A 22,350-nucleotide genomic window follows, 5' to 3' on the forward strand; every position below is an offset into this window, starting at 1 on the left:
AGTTTTTCCAGAATCATAAGTTTTTAAGTTCTGTATCTCTTCCATATTCTGTAGTGTTGTTTTTTGGTAACCCACTGTACAAATAAAATCTTAAATGTAGCACCCTACAGGGTAGGTGCTAGGTAAAAGTATAGTGGGCCTTGGCTGCCTAACAGCAGGGCCATAATTTCAACTGGGCTGTCATGCCTTCCAGGTGTGTCTGCTCAGAGGGGAGTCTCCCCACTGGCTCCATGAGAGGATTCTCATTGGGCAGTTGGGGAAATCCAATCAGAGACACATTCAGGCCTGTATCTACCCCAGAAGGCAGATTCTGCCGCACAGGATTCTGGGAGTGGGTATATGTTTGAGGGGAAAGCATGATGCAGCGTCTTTGGTGGGAAGCAGATTCCCAGGAGGGAAAGTACGGCTGACTCTCCTCCTGTAAGAAGGATCGGGTGTCTTGGGTAGCTGCCTGGGAAATCCAGAGAATGCTGATTTGAGCTGCAGAGGGGATCCGGGGTGTTGAGGACCAGTGGAGGAAGAGGGGTTCAGTTCCAAGAAAGCCTGCCAAGGTCGTGAGTACTGTGAACTGCCCCTAGGGGTCTGCCAAGTGTAGAGGGGACCACTCTAGGGAAGGTTCCAGGGATCCAGGAGTCAGCTAGCTGTAAACGGAGTGCCTAGTCAGAGGACCCTGAAGTGGTAGAGGGGGTACCTAGTCAGAGGACCCTGAAGTGTTAGAGGGGGGCGCTAGCGGTTGGGCCCTGAAGAGCTGATGTGTACAGTGTGCAGTGTACAGAGTTAAGAGTTGCAGCGGAACAAGCAGTGACAAGGAGCTACCTCGGTCAGTGAAGGACTGGGAGGAGCTGTTCAGTGACTTTTGAGCTAAATTGAGTGTCAGGAGTCAAATGTCCTACAGTCCTGGATCTTCTGAGTTAATGAATAAGTTAAAGTCGAAGTTCCAGCACAAGTTCAGCATAACAGTATCTTCAAGCGCCAGGAAGCGCGGGTCTGCATTCAGCTGGCGTCAAGACAGCGCCAACGGGCATTTTTGTATAAAGTCCCAGTTAACCTAGTTGAGCCAGAGGGGTATCCCACTCATTCCCTTCTCCCATCCCCAAAATACAATAAACAAAACCAACCAAAGATTACGGAGTGGTCATTGTCTCATTTATCACACTTGGGTTCACAACTTAAATGTGTTGAAAGTGTCACCGGTAACAATGGCAGACCCACATCAGGTTCAAGGCCTGGAAATATTGCTACATACAGAAAATACATGTTTAAAGTGATAATAACATCTTGTTTTTTTTAAATTAAAAATAACAAACATGTTATACTCACCAGCAAAACTACTGCACAGAGCAGCCTCGATCCTCTTTATCTAGGGTCCCTCCCTGGCTCTCCTGGCTTCTCCCTCCTGCTGAGTGACCCCACAGCAAGCAGCTTGCTGTGGGGGCACCCGAGCCGTGCCACTGCTCTGTGTGTCCATTCAGACATGGAGTCACAGCTTGGCCCTGCCCCCTCTCTCTCTTCATTGGATCATTAACTTTGATTGACAGCAGCGGGAGCCAATAGCACCCTGCTGCTGTCTCAACCAATAAGGAGGGATAGTCCCGGAAAGCTGAGTCTCTTGTGCAACATCGTTGGATTGAGATGGGGCTCAGGTAAGTATTAGGGGGGCTGAGGGGGGCCACTGCACACAGAAGGATTTTTATCTTAATGCATAGAATGCACTAGGATAAAAAAACCTTCTGACTTTACAACCACTTCAAGTTGTAAAATAAGGTTTTGCTCTTTTCCCGACAAAAAAAAGTGCATTCATAAACAAAATAGCACAGGATGCTGGAATCATATGCTGATCAGCTATATTATTTTAAATTTTGACTTCTTTAGGGCTGAATTATCTATCTTTAGTCTTGCACCATTGTGTGGATTAAAATCTGCAGCAAGTCAGAGAGAGCCATTCTCTTTTCCTGCCTGGTGGACATTTGGCTTAATCTAACCCTTTACCCTCTAAAAAACTGTGCCTGGCCCAACACTTTCATTCATTGAATTCCAGTTATTTCAATTATGGAGGCTCAGTGTTACATGTGGACTTTACCTGTACAATCTTCCAAGGAACTCCCATGCCTCCAAATCTACCCATCAAGACATTTTGACATTTTTATAACTACTTCCAAGAGCCAGCCCACTGACTGCAGCAGAGCTGAAGGCTTTTGGGTGGTATTCTAAGGTAGGGTGCTGTGATGTTTTCAGGAAGTTTTAGTCATCACTCTACTGACCCCTCTCATCAGCCATAATCTTTTTGTATTGCATAGAAAAGCACAAAGACCCAGTGATGGCATCACTGAGGCAAACATAAAGAATGAAATAAAAGTAGAAAGGTTTTATTATTACATGTTATTAGCATTTCGATGGGGGAGCTTTAAATAGTGGTAAAATTGTAATAAATACAACTTATTTCTTTATCTGTCCATAATATATTAAATTGAGCACTGCTTTGTGGTGCCAGAAGCCTTGGATGAGCTGGGTGGTTGTCTTTTTATCTTACAACAGGAAGATTTTTATCTGCTTCAGATCAATATATATACATGAGTTTTTAAAGGTCTGCACAAACCTGCAGGAATGAAGCTTTTCCAGCGAGGAGTCCAACTTGATTTCCATTATAGTCCTCATTTTCAATGAACTAGAGGGTTTATAATTTTGAGACTCACATTTTTTTATATCTCCAGTGACCTAGCCTGGAGGGTCCATTGCTTTAATTACTCATTCATTGCCTATTAATTCTGGCTTTAAAAATACAGGATATCAACTCACAAATCCTTCCATTTGAAGAATATTGCTGTGTTAACACCCTCATAAAAATGCCTCATTAATTTGAGCTGGCTCTTGAGCGTTGTCCAGTTTACAATGTTTCTGTTCATCTTCTATCAGAGCATCTGCCTTACAAAACATCAGTTATTAGTGGCATCATGTTGGCTATAATGATTGCAGTGAGTGATTTGTGTAATGTATAACTGTTATGTATAGATCAATACATGCTAACCTCTGTTTACACCTCTGAAATTAAAAACTGCAAATTCACTTAGCTCAGCGCATTGAGCATGTAAATTGCACACTTACTGTTAAAAAAAAGCAAAGTGATTCCTTTTCTGTAAACACGATAAAGACTGTATTACTAAATTGTAATATACAACCTTGAAATATTAATTGTGCATATCTGATGTTCATTTGAAATATGCAACTGCAGTACTACAAACATTCGTTTTTTCAAGGATAATTTAACCATAAGAAAAAATTCACAACGTCCTGCTGCAAATATGGACATGAACGTTCAGGTTTGTCTATTTAATGAAATGGGATAAAGATTTTCATGTTCATGAAGCTTGCTAGAAACTCAGGCAGCAGACAGCATAATAAATACTAATGCTGATTTATTATGCACAGATTGTAATATGAGAACACAGTAGGTACTGTAAATACTGTAAAAGGCTATGATAACTTATAATGTAGCCCAAATTGATTTAATCAGTTTAATCTTGTGGTAGGATCTTGTTATTGTGAGGATTTGGAACAGGACCTGCATACTTTTATTGCAGAGAGGATTGCATGATATGATAGGGTTTAACCACTTCATGCCCATCGCACTTTGAATGACAATTTTGTGGTCATGCAGTGCTGTACCCAAAGAACATTTTTAGCAATTTTTTTTTAAAAAATAGATTGTTGGTATTTATTCACTACAGAATGTTTTTTTTTTTTTTTGCTAAACAAATGAAAATAGGCTGACAATTTTGAAAATAAGTCGTTTTTCTCCTCCACTGATGTGCACTGATACGGTGGCACTGATAGGCACAGATGAGGAGGCACTATTAGGCAGCACTGATGGGCACTGATAGGCAGCCCTAATATGCAGCACTGATGGGTGCTGATAGGAGGCACTGATATGTACTGATGGGCAGCCTTTATGGGCACTTATAGGTAGCAATGATAGGCACTGATAAGTGGCACTGATGGGTGGCACTTATGGGCGGCACTGATGGCCACTGATAGACGGCACTGACAGGCATCACTGATGGGCACTGAAATGCACCACTGATGGGCACTGATTGGCATCACTTATGGGCACTGATTGGCATCACTGGTGGGTACTGGTGGGCAAATGTGGGCATCACTGGTGGGCATAAGTACAGACCCCCGCTGTCAGGAAAGCTGCTTATCGGCTCTCCGCTACTGACACACTGTCAGTGTGAGTAGAGGAATGCCAATAACCTACACTTCCTATTTGCATTGTTATAAGCTGTGATTGATTGGACACAGCTGATCACATGGTAAAGAGCCTACACCTTAGGCTCTCTTCCATGATCAGAGAAGTGGTGTGTCTGATTGACACACCACCCCACCGATTGCTGCGCTGCGCGCCCCTGAGTTGCTTGTTCTGAAGGACGTGAAGTGACATCCAGTCCGAACAATTATACCTTGCCCAGCCATCATTTTGCTATAGGCTGGGCTGGAAGGTGTTAGTAAATGTAAGGGTTAGATTACAGTTTTGGATAACTTTATGGGTCAGGTGCTAGGGCTTTCTAATTGTTAGGATTAGGGTGACTTAGGTGAATTTCTATTTGAGTTATGTAGCACCCTCCCAGGTAGGTGCTAGGCAAAGCATATGTGTGACCCTGTTCTACTTATCAGGAGGGTCTGATCTGTTAGCTAGCCTGTCACATGCTTCTAGGTGTGACTTGCCGGGGGAGTCTTCCCACTGTATCCAATGAGGGACATTGTTGGACAGTGGAGGAAACATAGCCAATAGCACACCAGGGTTTATTACTGTCCCAGTGGGTGGGCATTGCTGCAATGCATCCTGGGATTGGGAATAAATCCGGAGGGGGCATGTGACAGGGGGTCTTTTGGCGGGAGAAAAGTCCCAGGAGGAGGTGGATGGCTGTATCTCCTCCTGCTGATGTGAGGAATGTGGTCCAGGCAGTCGGCCTAGGGACCAGGGGTTGAGCTGTGCCACGGAAGGATCCAGTGTGCTGACCAAGTGGAGCTGCGGGGCAGAATACTTCTGGAAAAACAGTATTGTGAGTACTCAAGAATCTGCCTAGGGGTCTGCCTAAGAGAGAGGTCCACTCCAGAGGGGTCAAGGGGATCCAGAAGTCAGCTAACCCAGAGTGATACAGTATAGGGGGTGCCAAGTTGTTAAGCTCTGAAGATTATGGGGTGAAGGGAGTGCCAGGAAGGGTCCTGACATTGCTCAGCAGTGCAGTCTACTATAAAGTACAGCTACCTCAGGAAAGGAGTGCCTTGGGAAGCTAAAATAACTCTTTCACAGTCAAAGGCAAAGTAAAGTAAGCAGCCTAGCCGTGACATCGTTAACCAGCGTCAGTCAGCATTAACCAGCGTCATTCAGCGTTAACCAGCGTCAATCAGCATTTTTCTATATCGTCCCAGCCTTTTGTGCATAGTTCAGTTTAATTGGAGTATCCCACTCATCCCATCTCCTATCCAAGTTCCTAATATAACATAATGTTAACCCAGGGAAACCCACACACAGCAGCTCCCATGGGAGTAGTGCTACAGTTAGATGGCCTTGAATGTTCAAAAATTAAAGATTTACTCACCTTGGAAGAATTTTCATGCTGTGACTCTGTGACCCTGCTGGCATTTTAGCTCATATTTAGATCTGCAGTTGCCATGGTACTTCACAGGTGATCAACTATAACATCATAGCTGAGCTGATATAGGCATACTGGTAACTGCTACAGTTATCACCAGTTGCAGGCACTGAATGTAGGAAAAAAAAGTTGTACATGTGCTAGCAGGTGGAATGTAAATCGAAACACTGCAGAAACAACATTGGTATGCCTGAAGCCCAAGTGAACCTTTAGTTTAAATAACCTATATACATTCTAGGTTCATCAAAACCCTTACAGTATGTTTAAATTAGAAACTAGCCTCAGCCTAAATAGAAATGCTTGTCCTCTGCCAGCATCTTGAAGACAAGGACCCTTACTCTCTGCAAGCAGGCAGATGTCCAATGCTTCCTCTCCTTTCCTATTCAGACTGTTACTGCTTTCTAAAAAACACAAACTGAAGTCTTCATACTTATAGTTTTGATGTACCTGGAATGTTTTTAATCAATTTAAACTAAATGTTCAGTAGGTTTTAAAGTGGTAGTAACGGTAAAAGGTTTAATACTGTAATGCATTCCCCCCCCCCCCCCCGCTGCCCCTAAATGCTCACCTGAGTCTGATCTCAATCCAGCGGTATGCAGTCTTATAACAGCTTTTCCCCTTTCTCCCCTGTCCCACAGACTTGGCTGAGAGCAATGGGAATCATTGGCTACTGCTGTTGTCAGTCAAAACATGTGAGCAGAAATCGGGGGGTGGGGCTGAGCCATTCTGTGAGTCTATATAGACACAACTAGCCCCACTCAGGATCAAGCACACATGAATGCCCCTATTGGAAGCAACTTCCTATGGAGGCAATCGGCACGGGAGAGGAGCCAGGAGCACTAGCAAGGGACCCCAGAAAAGCAGGTTTGGGGCTGCTCTGTACAAAAAACATTGCACAGAGCAGGAAAGTATGACATATTTATTATTTTATTTTCGAAAATATAAAGCTTTACAATTACATTAATTTCTTGTTTCAGCAAGGAAAGTGTCAAGGTAGTCTATTTTATGTTTAGGTTAGGTGGCAAATATTAATGCAGGGTGGGTTAAACAATGGATGATGCTACACTGTATGGGGGGCATTTATTTGTTATAGAAACGTAAGCTGGCCTTGCATTATGCATTTTCTTTCTTTTAACCACAAGTTGAATATTGACTGTGTTGAAGGAATGTGTTGAAGAAGGAATCCCTCCAGCTGCCCTATTGTATTCTGATAGTGAGAGGATTCTGTTGCATTAGAATACAGAATACAATTCAGTGATCATACAAAAAACCAACAGGCTGGCTGTACTGAAGTCGATCGATAAATTGACTTCAGTACAACCAGCCATAGATGGATCGAAATCTGTCCAGTTCTTGTTAAACCGGCCAAATTGCTGTTCCTATATTGCCAGCTTTAGGGCAGTTACAGCAATTACTCTATATTTTAGAAGCTCAACCTCCCACTTAAAACTAACAGCACCCACTGCTGAGATCAAATATAGCCTCAATACTTTCTGTAGTTACTCAGCCCAAGGGATTGCTAGAAATCTAATACTTTCTTGCACAAAGTTAGTTAGCATGAACTCATGGGCTATCTCCATTATTTTTTTTTTTTATATTTACCTGCAGTTACAGCATCTAACAAATATATTTTTGTTCATAAATCAAAGATGTTGGGTACGCTTTTGAAAACAGGTGCAACGTTGAATCATCACTTAACTGTTTTTCCATATTTTATTTACCTGACCAGCATGCATTTTGTGTAACAGCCCTGATTTCTTGATTTCCAATTTAATTAATCACCCTATGGTTTTTTATTGATTGTATTTTTTAAATACAAGTTCTTCAATATATTGGGGGTGATCATTTACAATTTGATAAAATACCCTGCATGGACATAAGGACTATTACAGGCATGTCAGACATAAGAAAAGCCGGAAAACATGTATATATAAAAAATATAAATTTTTATTATATATCAGATTTAAAATATGTATTGGATATTAAAAGAAGTATGGCTTGTAAACATATGTACAGTATCAGTACAGCAGTATGGTATTGTTACCATAACCTCAACCAAAACATTATGAGACATTCAACGCGTTTAGAAATTGAGAGTTTACAATCTTCTTCAGGAATGCTCAAAAGGCAAGTATGGATGTATTCTATAATACGAGAGCAACAGTAAGTAATTAATACATTCAACATAGTACATATACAGAGGAGGGTCACGGCTGGCCGTCATGAGGGGGAGGAGCCTAACGGCACGCACGTAGGCTGAAGGGGGAGAAGGCTATCTCCTACATGAAGGAACTAAGGATCCCGACCGCTCCCGGCCCACCTTCGGCCAGACTCTAGACGCCTAAGCTCCCGGGGATGAGCGCGGGCACTGTGAGCGGTGAACCTCGCTGACCCCCCCCCCCCCTGCCTGACGTCTCCCTCCATGGTTTGATACCACGCTCCGTGCAGCACCGATACCTGGAGGAGTTCCTCTCGCTTTGCAGCACACTGACGCCGACGCTGGCGAGCCCTGTCTCCTGCACGGCGACGCAGGTGGGCAGCTACAGCGGCGATAGGTGAGGCCTCTATGCTAACCGCTAGCGCGGGAAAGCCGGACGTGGACAGTAAGAAGCGGGTCCCGAGGGAGCGGACCTCAAGAGAGCTGCCTGGTCCACCTGAGTCCTGTGAGCGATGTGAAGTCTACAGGGTAGCTGAAAAGGAGAGAAAGACTCCCCACCATTTTTGCACCGTCTCACCCTATCCCGCATAGTCTGTCTGGAGATGCTGATGCCTTGATGCCTGAGGGCTGGGAAGCTGAGGAGACAGGAGAGCAAACAGCCTACAGACGAACAGAAAGTATTTTAAAAGAGGACAGTCTACTAAAACCGTGAGTTACAGAGGAGTAAACCCTCTTTCTATATCATCTCTACTGTCATCCTACTGTTTATTAGAAGGACTTATAAAGACTTCCTAGAGATAATATACAACAAAACAGTATGGTAAAATATAAAGCCAGCACACCTGAGACTGATCTAGCTGCTCCTTGTTTAAACCAGTAACTTTACATAGGTGTCTTTTATTGGATTAGCAGTTGCAACAGTTTCTTCATACCTTAAATCAGCACACGTTTATACTACATGGTACCTCGGCAGCCGGACCATCATATGCAGGTACATATGTATGTATAGCAATTTAGTAGGTAAAGGAATGAAGGACCTACACAGAGACTCATAAGAAGAACACAGGTATAAACAAAGACCTCGGGGCTGTATAAAATAATTAACACTTTCTCTGTGAAATAATACCTGGCATTGCCCACGCATTTTGTTATGCCATACAGCATGAGTTTCTTTCTTGCTCTTTTGCTTTTTCTCATTTTTAACATTTAAGGAAGAGATTCACCCCAGCTTGTATAAGGACCTGAGTAGGGAGGTGGAAGGCTGGAAGTGCCTCATACTTCTATCCTTTATAGCTGCCTGTTAATACGGAGTCAATATAGAGGTTACTCCGCCTTTCTGTGTCTCCCTCCGGTTTGAATGCAAACAAATTTTATACTGAATATCAATACGGTATACCTAATTTTTGAGTACCAACATATGGAGTTGTGAGACTTTATAAAGGAACCTCGGAATAACTCTCTACACAATGAGGGGTAAATCCACAAGAGGAGGAGCTATTGCAAAATCACCAAGGGTGATCTCAAGCCCTAACACAATAAGGAAATTTATGACACAAGAAAACTCCTCAGAAAAAACACCTCAGGAAAAACAACAAGGAACAGACAAGAAGAAAGCGGAGAAAAGTCAAAAAGCTGAAGTAGCTAAATCACCAATCAGTTCAGCAAACTCAGAGTTAAGCCTAAGGACTGAAAATGATGAGGAAGAAGAGGAAGAGCAGGGAGAAACAAAAGAACATGCCCCTACAAAAGGTGAAATGCGAGAAATGTTCGCAGGATTGGAAAAATCATTAAAAATCGAATTGGTTAAAATCCAGACCGACCTAGGACGTGTACAGATGGATCTGGGACACGCCCTGGGACGGGTAGAAGAACTAGAGAAAAAACAAGAGGACCAAACAAAAATAATACAGGGAATGAGAAAAGAAATAAATGAGACCAAGAAAAAAGCCAGAGATCTAGCTTATAAACTAGAGGATCAAGAGAACAGAGCAAGACGAAAAAATTTGAGGATCCGAGGATTAAGGGATACAGCACAGGAAGAAAATTTAGGAGAAAAACTTCAAAAAATCTTAAACCCAGTATTAGGAAGAGGGGAAGAAGACCAATTACTGATTGAAAGAGCCCATCGCATAAGAAAACCGACAGGAGTCTCAGCAGAATCACCTAGAGATGTGATAATCAGGTTTCAAAACTATACAGATAAAGCACAAATATGGGAAAACCTAAAGAAGAATAAATCATTACTAAATGCAGGAAATACAGAAAATGACAAGATACAGATATTTACAGATTTGGCACCGGAAACATTGAGGAGGAGAAGAATTTTAAAGCCTTTGACAGAAGAGATGCAAAAACAAGGAATCAAATATAATTGGGGTTTCCCAGCTAGTTTAATAGGAAAAAGAGATGGACGATCAGCAAAACTCACTTTTCCAGAGGAAACTCAAGAATTTTGCAAAAAACTTGATATACAAGAGCCAAACCTGCCCGGATGGTATGAAGGTGACAGGGAAGATGATCCAGGAAGAAACTCACAGACGGAAGAACAGCAATGGACATTAGCTAGAAAAAACAAAAGATAAAATATGTGGAAATACTGTCTAAATAATGCAAGCCGGGAGAGAAAAATTTTTTTTTTTTTTTTTTCTCTCCTGCCATACGCTGAGGGGCTCTCTCCTACCCTCATATCGATGTGAACTGTGTGGGGGGACTGAGGGAAGGGGGGCCGGGGGGGGAAGGAGGGAGGGGGAGGGAGGGGAAGGGAGATAAGCTATATAAAGGAAGTAGGATAGCCCCCCCAAAGCCGGAATGTCCTTCCAATTGAGGAAGGAGATATATCGTGCTAATCCACTAGAGCACCACCCCAAAGGAAATGGGTATCAGGGAGAATGACCCAAAGAAACAACTAAATACCCTAAGATCAAAAGCTGATCAAAAGAATATCAATATGAGACGGAGAGGGACGGAGGTGGGGGGGAGGGGGGGAGGGGGGAGGGAGAGAGATGGGAGGAAGGGAAGGGACAGGGAAACTCTCCATTGCCTAAAAGGAAAAGAAATTTTAAAAGTCTGTCAGACCAACAACATGGGTAGTATGTTGTCAGCAGAATTTAAATCGATCCAGCCCCTCCGTGTTCGAGGAGGAGCTGGACCGAGCAGGAAAAATAAAAATGAAAGATGAACAACTAAAAATAATAACATACAATGTAAGAGGATTAAATTCCCATATAAAAAGGTATAAAATATTGGAAGAGTTGAGGAGAGAAGCAGTAAATATCGCTTTTCTGCAGGAAACGCACATCTCTCTCCACTCGAATATAAAACTTTTTTCTAAACACTTTCCTAAATGGTATTACGGGGACTCACCAATAGAGCGTGCAAGAGGAGTAGCAATAGGAATAGCTGGAAATATAGAATTCTCCCTAGAAGAAATGAAAACAGATCCGAATGGCCGATACATTTTTCTTAAGGGACAAATAAGGGGGATGGAGCTGACATTAGCCAATATCTATAACCCAAACAAAAAACCAAGTGAATATCTGGGGAGAATCCTGTATGACCTAGAGAGCTTTAAAAAAGGCTATCTGATAATGGCAGGAGATATAAATTTTTGTATAGACCCAAGCGTCGACAGTACATCGGGTGTAAGGATGCTGGGAGAACAAAAACTAAGGAAAATAAGGGAAAAGTTACACCAGAGTCAATTAGTAGATGCATGGAGGGTTCAACATCCAAAAAAAAGAGATTATACTTACTATTCCTCAATACACTTGATGTACTCAAGACTGGACTACTTTTTTATTGACCATCGCCTATTGGAATTTATAGAAACTACAGAAATAGGTACAACCACACTGTCAGACCACGCTCCCCTAACCTTAACAATTAAGACACCGACCCACCACAAAAGTATGGGAACATGGAGGTTAAATGAAGAACTAATTCTAGAGGAAGAAATAGGAAATAGACTAGAAAAAGAACTAGAGTTATATTTTCAAAAGAATGACACGCCAGAAATATCATCCGCTACACTCTGGGAAGCACATAAAGCGTATATCCGAGGAATATTAATATCCAGTGCATCAAGAAAAAAGAAAGAGAGGTCCAATCAAATCAATACACTCATAAGAGAAATATATGATCTAGAACAAAAACATAAAAAAGAATTTAAAAAAGAAATAGAGAAAAACCTTATAATTAAAAGAGATGAATTAAAAGATCTATTGGAAGAAGAATCTAGAAATCATTTCAATAAGATAGCTAGATACAGATACAAATTTGGAAATAAACCAGGGAAATCCCTAGCAAGATTACTGAGGAAGAAAAAATCAAAAAATTACATAGAAAAAATTAAAAACAGTAAAAACGAAACAGTTAACCCAACCACAGGAATAGCTAAAGCGTTTCATGCCTTTTATAGTGCTTTATACATCGTCCGGAAGGAAGAAACCTCAAAAATAAGACAGGAAAGAATAATAAATATCCAAAAATATATTAAGGAAGCAAACCTGCCCAAAATCCCAGAAGAAAGATTGGAACTTCTCGAAGCTCCAATTACTGAAAATGAAATAAGAGAAGCATTAAAAACCACTCAAAATGGAAGGAGTCCGGGTCCGGATGGATACACAATAAAGTACTATAAAAGATTTAAAGAAATATTAATACCAAAAATGCAAGAATACCTGAATAAAATAGGGAAGGAAGAACTAAGAGAAGAATCTCTAATGGCATATATAACGGTCATACCGAAAGAAGGGAAAGATCAAACCCTTTGCTCTAGTTGTAGGCCAATTGCGTTGTTAAACGCAGACACAAAATTATTTGCGAAAATCTTGGCAACGAGATTAAAAGATTTACTAAAAACGTGGATCCATCCGGACCAGACCGGATTCGTTCCAGGTAGAGAAGGGAAGGATAATGTGATACGCACCCTGCTTCTACTACAAAAAACAAAAAAACATGAGGCCCCCTCCATCCTATTATCAATTGATGCCGAAAAGGCTTTTGATAGGGTGGACTGGGACTTCATGAAAGAAACTATATAAAATTTAGGGATTGGGTTAAGAATGAGGCAATGGATAGAGGCATTATATAACAACCCCACGGCAAAAATCAAAATAAATGGAAGCCTATCAGAGAAATTTGGAATGAGTAATGGGACGAGACAGGGATGTCCCCTGTCACCCCTATTGTTCGTGTTAACCCTGGAACCATTATTGGCAAAAATTAGACAAAATGTAGACATAAAAGGAGTGACGGTAAACCAAGATGAACACAAAGTCGCAGCATACGCTGACGACTTGTTATTCATCGTCACAAATTCAAGGATTACCCTCCCAAACATTCAAAAGGAGTTAAAAGATTATGGAAAGTTGTCAAACTTTAAAATAAATCCAATAAAATCAGAGATTTTGAATATAGGGTTAAATACTCAGGAAGAACAAATAATAAAAACATACTTCCCATATACGTGGACAAAAGAAAAATTAAAATACTTAGGGATATACTTAACACCTCAAACCGAAAAATTATACCAAGCTAATTATATACCGTTATTGAACGAAATAAAAACAGAAATAAGAAAGAAATCAAATGGTCAAATCTCATGGATCGGAAGAAACAATGTTGTTAAGATGTTTATCTTGCCAAAAATCTTATACACCTTCTCTCTGTTGCCAATAAACATCCCCGCAACTTTTTTCAGGGTAATCAGAACCTTACTGACAAAGTATATATGGCAGTGGAAAAAACCCAGAGTACAGTACAAGATCCTTACAAGAAGCAAAACACAAGGAGGATTAGCAACTCCAGATATAGAAAGGTATTATAAGGCGGTAATTATTACACGAATGGTGGATTGGACAAAAACAGAAAGGAGGGAAAAAAGATGGGTAGAGATAGAATGTACACAAAATAATAATCACCTACACAAAACAATATGGATCCCACCAAAATATAGGGAAACACAGGGAGCACATGAACTGACAAAGGTAGTTTATAAAATATGGGATGGGATAAATAAACAACTGAAATGGGAATACAACTCACCAATGATAGCATTAAATGGCACTAAATACTTCCCACCCGGGGAAGAAGAACAGGGTGGAAATTGGATAGGGAACACTCAATTAAAAGATATCTTACACAAAGGTCACATAAAAACACTTCAGAAATTAAAACAAGAAAATAATAATATAAAAATAGACGATTGGAGATATCTCCAGCTGAAACATTTTGTCAGCTCATTACCACAGCCGATTAGGTCTGAAAAAATCTTAACAACATCGAGAAACTGAGCTACTCTCCCATACAAAGGCATGGAGTGTCTCAGATTTACAAAATGCTGACGGAATGGCACAGTCTGGAAAAACCTCCATATATAGTAAAATGGGAGAAAGAAATAGGGACACATTTGCAAGGACAGGAACTTGGGACTGTACTAGGGATGGTTGGATCCACAGCCATAGACGTAAGTACTACAGAATTAAACTATAAATGTCTATTCAGGTGGTATATCACTCCAGAAGTGATAAATAAATACCAACCAGGCAAGACAGACAAATGCTGGCGGGATTGTGGCAACATAGGTACAATATATCATTTATTTTGGGATTGTCCCAAGATAAAAGATTTCTGGCTAGAGGTTAGACAACTGATTGAAGATATCACCGAAATAAAAGTGCCGGACGATCCATGGGCCTGCCTATTTCATAAAACAACAATACCTTTTAAAAAATATAATATGACTCTGGTCCCAACCATGCTGAATATAGCAAAAGGAACCATACCAAAAAAGTGGAGAGAAAAGGAGAGCCCGAAAATAAAGGAATGGTGTAAAAAGATAAATAACAACTATAATATGGAATATGTATGTAATACACAAGAGGAGATCCCAAGAAATTTGAAAAGAAAATGGGGGAAATGGATAGAATTTAAAAAATCAACTAAATATATTGAATTAAATAGTTAAGCATATCTACCATGGGGAGGCATTGTAGAATGGAAACTGCTGGCAAGAAGGGGAGGAATCCTGGGAGGGGGGGGAGGGTGGGAAGGGAAAAATGTATGATATTTAATGTATGAATTACTGTATTTCCTTTTTATTTTTTCTTTTAACATAATTTTATTATGTAATTTGTGAATTTAAATCAAAATTGGTGGAATACTGTTGTATATTGAAATTTTATATGCAAATAAAAACAAAGTAAAAAAAAAAAAACATAGTACATATAGATGTAATGCACACATTGTATACTGTAGGTACCGACCAGGTCAAACATATCGCCTTTCAATGTACAAACCAGTAATCATAAAAGCAGATCGTTATGCCACCTCAAATATGCTCGGACTAAGGTAGAGGATGATGTAACATGGCTGTCAGGACCACAAGAGGCATCAGAGTAGGCCTTTTCTTCAGCCTCAGTGCCAGTGTTATTGCTATCCTAGAAGCACTCCCCTATTGAAATGACCAATTTTTTGTTTCACTAATAATGTAATATACTGTATATACCTCTATATACAGTGATCCTCCTGAGGACACTTGGCCTACTCTGATGCCCCTTGTGGCCCTGCCAGCTGTGTTACAGCAGCCTCTACCTTTGTCCGAGAATATTTGAGGTGGCATAACAAATTGCTTTTAGGATTGCTGGCTTGTCCATTGAAAGGCAGTATTTTTTGAACTGGTCAGTACCTATAAAATGTGTGCATTACATCTATATATACTATGTTGAATGCATTGATTACTTACTGTTACTCTTGTATTATAGAATACCTCCTTACTTACCTTATGAGCATCTCTGAATAAGATTGTAAACCCTCAATTTTGGAACGTGTTGGGTGTCTCATCTGACCTTTATGTTTTAGTTGAGGTTTTGGTAACCATATCATACTGCTGTACTGATAATGTACATATGTTTAAAAGCCATACTTATTTTAATATAAAATGTATATCTTTAATCTGATATAAATTAGAAATTTATATTTTTTAAATATTCATGTTTTCCGGAGTTTTCTTTGTCTGACAAGCCTATAATAGTCTATATGTCCTTGGAGGGTATTTTTGATGCTTTAGGATAGTGGCATTCTCACAGCTTTCCAACTTTTCCATTTGTATTTACAATTTGTTTGTAGGTCCTTGCAAACTACAGCAAATTAAAAAAATCATACCAGCAATTTGTTAATGTTTGTGTTCTTTTATTATTTATAGGATTTAAAATGTAATAAGGTAAAGGATTCACTTAAAGAATTGTTAAAAATGGTGCCACCCAAGGCTTTAATTTCTTTGTTTGAATATTAAAAGAGCATTATTAAAATATGTTACTTGTATTGCACAAATTTGGCTTATATTAGATAGACACAAAATAAATACATTTTATATTAAATTTTTCCTCTTTGCAATACAGGCGCAAATGCTGTAGAAGCCCAATGTAGGAGATTTGAAGTAAAGTCAAATGAGGACGGGAAGATGTTGTTTTCAGCAGATGAGGATGAAATCACAATTGGTGCTGACAGACTCAGAGTTACAGGTAATGGTTTACAAGCAGACACAATATTGGAAAGATTGTTACTTGAGCCATATCTTTGTAAGTACTTTGTGCACCATTTCAGGCACATAAAAAGGTCAAAAGTACTACAGTTTCAAATAGAAATCACAAAAGATTGTCAAGTAAAGTTAAGGTATAAATAGTTGAGAAGATACTGGAGAGGGTAATAAAAAAAAAAAAAACACATATATGAGTTTTGCCTAGAAAAAAAAAATGTAAGCAATAACCAGCATTGATTCATGAAAGATAACAATCGGATTTCTTTGTATGCAGAAGTAGGCAAAACCTAAGACAAAGGAATGGCTGTGGATATAGTATACTAAGATTTTGCAAAAGCGTTTGGCACAGTTCCCCACACATGGCTAATCTGTAAGGTAAAGTCTACAGGCTTGGACAAATCAGTTTGCAAATGGATAGAAAACTGGCCAAAAGACAATATTCAGAGACTAGTGGTTAATAATTCATACTCTGAATGGTCTAAGGTTATTTGTGGGGGTTCTACAAGGTTCAGTGTTGGGGCCCTTACTTTTTTATTATATTTTTTAATATATTTGCAGTATAATTTATTTAGAGTCTGACCTCAATAAACTGTTTAATTGGGCAACATTGAATGAGGTTCAATGTTGTTAAATGTAAGGTAAACACTTGGGGGCTAAAAATATGCATGCATCATACATACTAGGGTGAGTACAACTAGGTGGAGAACAACTGGAATAATTGATGGAGAAGGATCTGGGTGTTCTGGTAGCTCATAAGCTTAATACTACCATGCAATGCCAAGCTGCGGTTTCCAAAGCAAGCAAAATCCTTTCTTGCATTAACCACTTACCTCATACTAACGTATGGGTACGTCGGTAAATTTTGCGGTAGTGTACCGGGATGATGCCTCTAGCTAGAGGCATCATCCCGGTACCGTGGTTTAGAGCCGACGGTCGGCTTTCCGTCGGTACCGACCGATGCGGCTCGATCGTTTCTCCGGGGGGTGGGAGGGGACGCCCCCCCCCCTCCCGCGGCTTTTATCGGGGCTCCCGTCCCACCGGGAGCCCCGAGCACCCAGCCAGCACGTCCGCCGGCTGGATGGAGTCCCGATCAATGCCGGAAACGGCTTCAATCGGGTCTCCGATGACGTAACCCGGAGGCGGCGTCCATGACGTCACTTCCGGGTTACTGTGCTGCAAAAGGCGGCAAATTTGAAAAACGGCTGTATGCAAAAACGCCGTTTTCGGCATTTTGCATACAGGGAAGTGTAGTGGAGGGGTCTAGGGTCTTTTAGACCCTCGATCCCTCCATAAAGTGTACCTGTCACTGCATATTGCTGTCACAAGGGATGTTTACATTGCTTGTGACAGCAATAAAAGTGATCAGATTTTTTAAAAAAAAAACTGTAATAAAGTTAAAAAAATAACGCGCACAAAAAAACTTATACGGAAGTCGAGCCGCAAATGAAATCGCTGTTCAAACCACACATGTGAGGTATCGCCGCGATCGCCAGAGCGTGAGCAATAATTAAAAAAAAAGAGCTACACTCTAACTCTAAACTGGTAACCATTAAATAAATTTAAAGCGTCGCCTATTGAGATCTCTATTGACCGTAGTTTGTCGCCATCCCACGGGGGGGGGGGGGCGCAATTTTAAACCGTAACATGTTGGGTATCTATTTACTCGGCGTGACACATCATCTTTCACAATATACAAAAAAATGGGCTAACTTTCCTGTTTAGTATTTTTTAAATGCAGTGAAATGTGATTTTTCAAAAATTTTCCAAAAAATGGCGTTTTAAAGACCGCTGCGCAAATACCGCGTGACAAAAAATATTGCAATGACCGACATTTTATTCTCCAGAGTCTTTGCTAAAAAAATATATATAATGTTTGGGGGTTCTAAGTAGTTTTCTAGGAAAAAATACTGGTTTTAACTTGTGAACAAAAAGTGTCCGAAATAGGACTGGGGCTTAAGTGGTTAAAAGAGGTCTTGACTGAAGAGATGGTGATATAATTTTGCCCCTGTATAAATCATTAGTAAGACCTCATCTGAAATATACAGTTCAGTTTTGGGCACCAGTTCACAAAAGGATATCGGGGGAACTGGAGAAAGTGCAGAGAATGTATTCCTTCTTGAGAAGAAAAGATTAAGGGAGGATATGAGCAACATGTATAAATATATAAGTAGCCCATATAGTAAACTTGGTGTAGAGGTACTCACTTTAAGGTCGTCACAGAGAACTAGGGAACACTCTTTATGTATGGAGGAAAATAGATTTATTCTCCAAATACAGAAAGGCTTCTTCACAGTAAGAGCTGTGAAAATGTGGAATAGACTCCCTCAGGAGTAAGTTCTGGCCAGCTTAGTAGATTGTTTTAAGAGAGGCCTTGATTATTTCCTAAATGTACATAATATAACTGAATACTAATATTTATAGGTAAAGTTGATCCAGGAAATATCAGATTGCCTCCTGGGGGATCAGGAAGGATTTTTTTCCTATTTGACTCTATTTTGTTGGTCTTCTTTTTTTATTCTCCCTGTCAATTGAACTGGATGGATTTGTCTTTTTTCAACCAGATTAATTATGGAACTATATTAAGACACATATATCCACTAAAACAAATAAAGACAGGGTGTTGCCCTGTCCTCTAAAAGAACCAAGTATATAATATTGTGCAAACTAAATAACAAGTGACACAAAAAGAACAGTAATTGAGCTGTGCAAACAACAGAAATATTCCATCAAAGAAGCAAGCTAAGATACTCTAATACATCAAAGGGAACCTTCAATTTCTGCACTGAACACAATTATAGACACAACACTTTTTTTTTTTGCCCCTATTTTTCATAAGCTGAACTCAAAAATCTAAGACTTTTTCTATGTACATAAAAGGCCTATTTCTCTCAAATATTGTTCACAAATCTAATTTTGTGTTAGTAAGTGCATCTCCTTTACCAAGATAATACATCCACCTCACAGGTGTGGCATATCAAGATGCTGATTAGACAGCATGATTATTGCACAGGTGTGCCTTAGGCTGGCCACAATAAAAGGCCACTCTAAAATGTGCAGTTTTATCACCCAGCACAATGCCACAGATGTCGCAAGTTTAGAAGGAGCATGCAATTGGCTCCACCAGAGCTGTTGCCCATGAATTGAATATGTATTTCTCTACCATAAGCCATCTCAGAGAATTTGGCAGTACATCCAACTGGCCTCACAACCGCAGACCACGTGTAACCACACCAGCCCAGGACCTCCATATCCAGCATCTTCACCTCCAAGATTGTCTGAGATCAGCCACTCAGACAGCTGCTGCAACAATCGGTTTGCATAACCAAAGAATTTCTGCGCAAACTATCAGAAACAATCTCAGGGAAGCTCATCTGCATGCTCATCGTCCTCATCGGGGTCTTGATCTGACTGCAGTTTGTAGTCGTAACCGACTTGAGTGGGAAAATGCTCACATTTAATGGCATCTGGCACTTTGGAGAGGTGCTCTGTTCACGGATGAATCCCGGTTTTCTTAGATCTTTGAGTTCAGCTCATGAAAAATGGGGGCAAAAACAAGTGTTTTGTTTATAATTTTGTTCAGTATAGATAAAATAAATCTTCAAATGGGCAACAAAAATTCTCATGATAACTGTCTTAACCACTTACCGCATACTGACGTACCCATACGTCGGCAGACTTTGCGGGGTTATACCGGGATGATGCCTCTAGCTAGAGGCATCATCCCGGTACCGTGGTTTAAAGCCGACGGTCGGCTTTCCATCGGTAATGACCGATGCGGCTGCGGCCCTCCCGCCGCCTTCCGTGGCTTTGCTCGGGGCTCCCGTCCCACCGGGAGCACCCAGCCGGCACGTCCACTGGCTGGATGGAGTCCCGATGAATGCCGGAAACGGCATCGATCGGGTCTCCAATGACGTAACCCGGAGGCGGCGTCCATGACGTCACTTCCGGGTTACTGTGCTGCAAAAGGCATCAAATTTAAAAAACAGCTGTATGCAAAAACGCCGTTTTCGGCGTTTTGCATGCATGGAAGTGTAATGGAGGGGTCTAGGGTCTTTTAGACCCTCGATCCCTCCATAAGGCTGCATTCACACTTGAGCGTAGCTTTTTTACCACGATTTTACCGCGATTTTAACCACAATTTTTACCGCGATTTTTTCAGGCGTTTTTCATTGACATCTATCAAAAATGCTGGTAATCAGCCCAAAAAGAAGCTCATGTACTTTTTTCAGCTACAGGCGTTTTGCAAAACGCTCAGATGTGAACAGGGGCCATTTAAATGAATGGGGTTTTACTTGTTGGGCGTTTTGGAAGCGTTTCTTTTGAGCGTTTTTGGAGCTGAAAACGCCCAGGTGTGAATGGAGCCTAAAGTGTACCTGTCACTACATATTGGTGTCACAAGGGATGTTTACATTGCTTGTGACAGCAATAAAAGTGATCAGATTTTTTTTAAAAAAAACTGTAATAAAGTTAAAAAAAAGAAAAAATAAAAAGGAAAAAAAAACATTTAGTCGCCCCCATCACCGTTAACTCACGCACAAAAAAAAACCTATACGCAAGTTGAGCCGCAAATGAAATCGCTGTTCAAACCACACATGTGAGGTATCGCCGCGATCACCAGAGCGTGGGCAATAATTAAAAAAAAAGAGCTACACTCTAACTCTAAACTGGTAACCGTTAAATAAATTTAAATCGTCGCTGATTGAGATCTCTATTGACCGTAGTTTGTCACCATCCCACGGGGGGGCGCAATTTTAAACCGTAACATGTTGGGTATCTATTTACTTGGCGGGACATCATCTTTCACAATATACAAAAAAATGGGCTAACTTTACTGTTTAGTATTTTTTAAATGCAGTGAAATGTGATTTTTCAAATTTTTTCCCAAAAAAATGGCGTTTTAAAGACCGCTGCGCAAATACCGCGTGACAAAAAATTTTGCAATGACCGAAATTTTATTCTCTAGAGTCTTTGCTAAAAAAATATATATAATGTTTGGGGGTTCTAAGTAGTTTTCTAGGAAAAAATACTGGTTTTAACTTGTAAACAAAAAGTGTCCGAAATAGGGCTGGGGCTTAAGTGGTTAAATAAGAGTTCCAGTGGGGAGAGTTTATCTTACTTTCTGTCACACATCCAAGAAAGAAAGCAATTGAAATTCTCCCCAGCAGGAAACAGATAGCAAGGTAATGCTAGTTTGACCACCTGAATAGCTGCACATTTTTTTTTTTTTTTTTAATTAATAGACCCTTTACATTTTATATTTACCTGACTAACTTTCTATACATTTTTTAGTCCTGTCTATAGTATAGAAGGAAACTTTGTACAAAACCTCTATGCATACCATTTTCTAAAAAAATATTTCAGTACATGATATCGTTAACACAATATGAGCTGTGTCATGTCACTAGAAAGCTAATAAAGAAATTCTGTTTTACTACATTTTGACACATTGCCACATGTAAAATTTTCTGTTTTTCTAGCAATCCTTGGGTTATTTATTTGCTATATTATATGAATAATATTATGTTGTCCTACCCCTTAAAATGATCGTAAAGGATCACATTTTTTTTTTATCAATGACAAACATGATATACTTACCTGCTCTGTGCAATAGAAACTGCATGCAGAAGGTTTTTACTCTAATGCATAGAATACATTAGAACAAAAGTATGTAAATTAATCAATCCTGTGCTACATTTTAAAAACCAATAATGTGTGTAAACTCTCTGTGTTAAAGAAGAAGTGATAGGTATTATAATCAGTAAAGCCCATTACCTACAAATAATCTGTAGCAGCATAAAAAGGATAGATCACCAGAACCTTTTATTACCCGTCACCAACCGGCTATGCAAAAAGAGAGGAAAGGAGAAGAAGTCAAGAGAAGAAGATGTAGGGCAGGACTAAAAAACTCAACACACAGCCATTAATGTCTAAACCGCTGGCAACAAAAGTGAGTACACCCCTAAGTGAAAATGTCCAAATTGGCCCTAATTGGCCATTTT

The 22,350-nt window shown here is 40.2% G+C and overlaps 1 protein-coding gene across 3 annotated transcripts in view; it reads left to right on the plus strand.

Annotated features, from left to right (window-relative positions):
- SGCZ (sarcoglycan zeta) overlaps positions 1-22,350 on the plus strand; it is a 1,591,429-nt gene that overhangs the window by 1,457,445 nt on the left and 111,634 nt on the right. For all 3 annotated transcript variants that reach the window (XM_082244044.1, XM_082244043.1, XM_082244045.1), the window contains one exon: positions 16,212-16,334. In XM_082244044.1, the coding sequence (XP_082100170.1) occupies positions 16,212-16,334 (123 nt within the window). The remainder of the gene's footprint in view (positions 1-16,211; positions 16,335-22,350) is intronic.

This window comes from Pelophylax lessonae (genome assembly GCF_965119305.1).
Source record: "Pelophylax lessonae genome assembly, chromosome: 1".
NCBI lineage: Eukaryota > Metazoa > Chordata > Amphibia > Anura > Ranidae > Pelophylax > Pelophylax lessonae.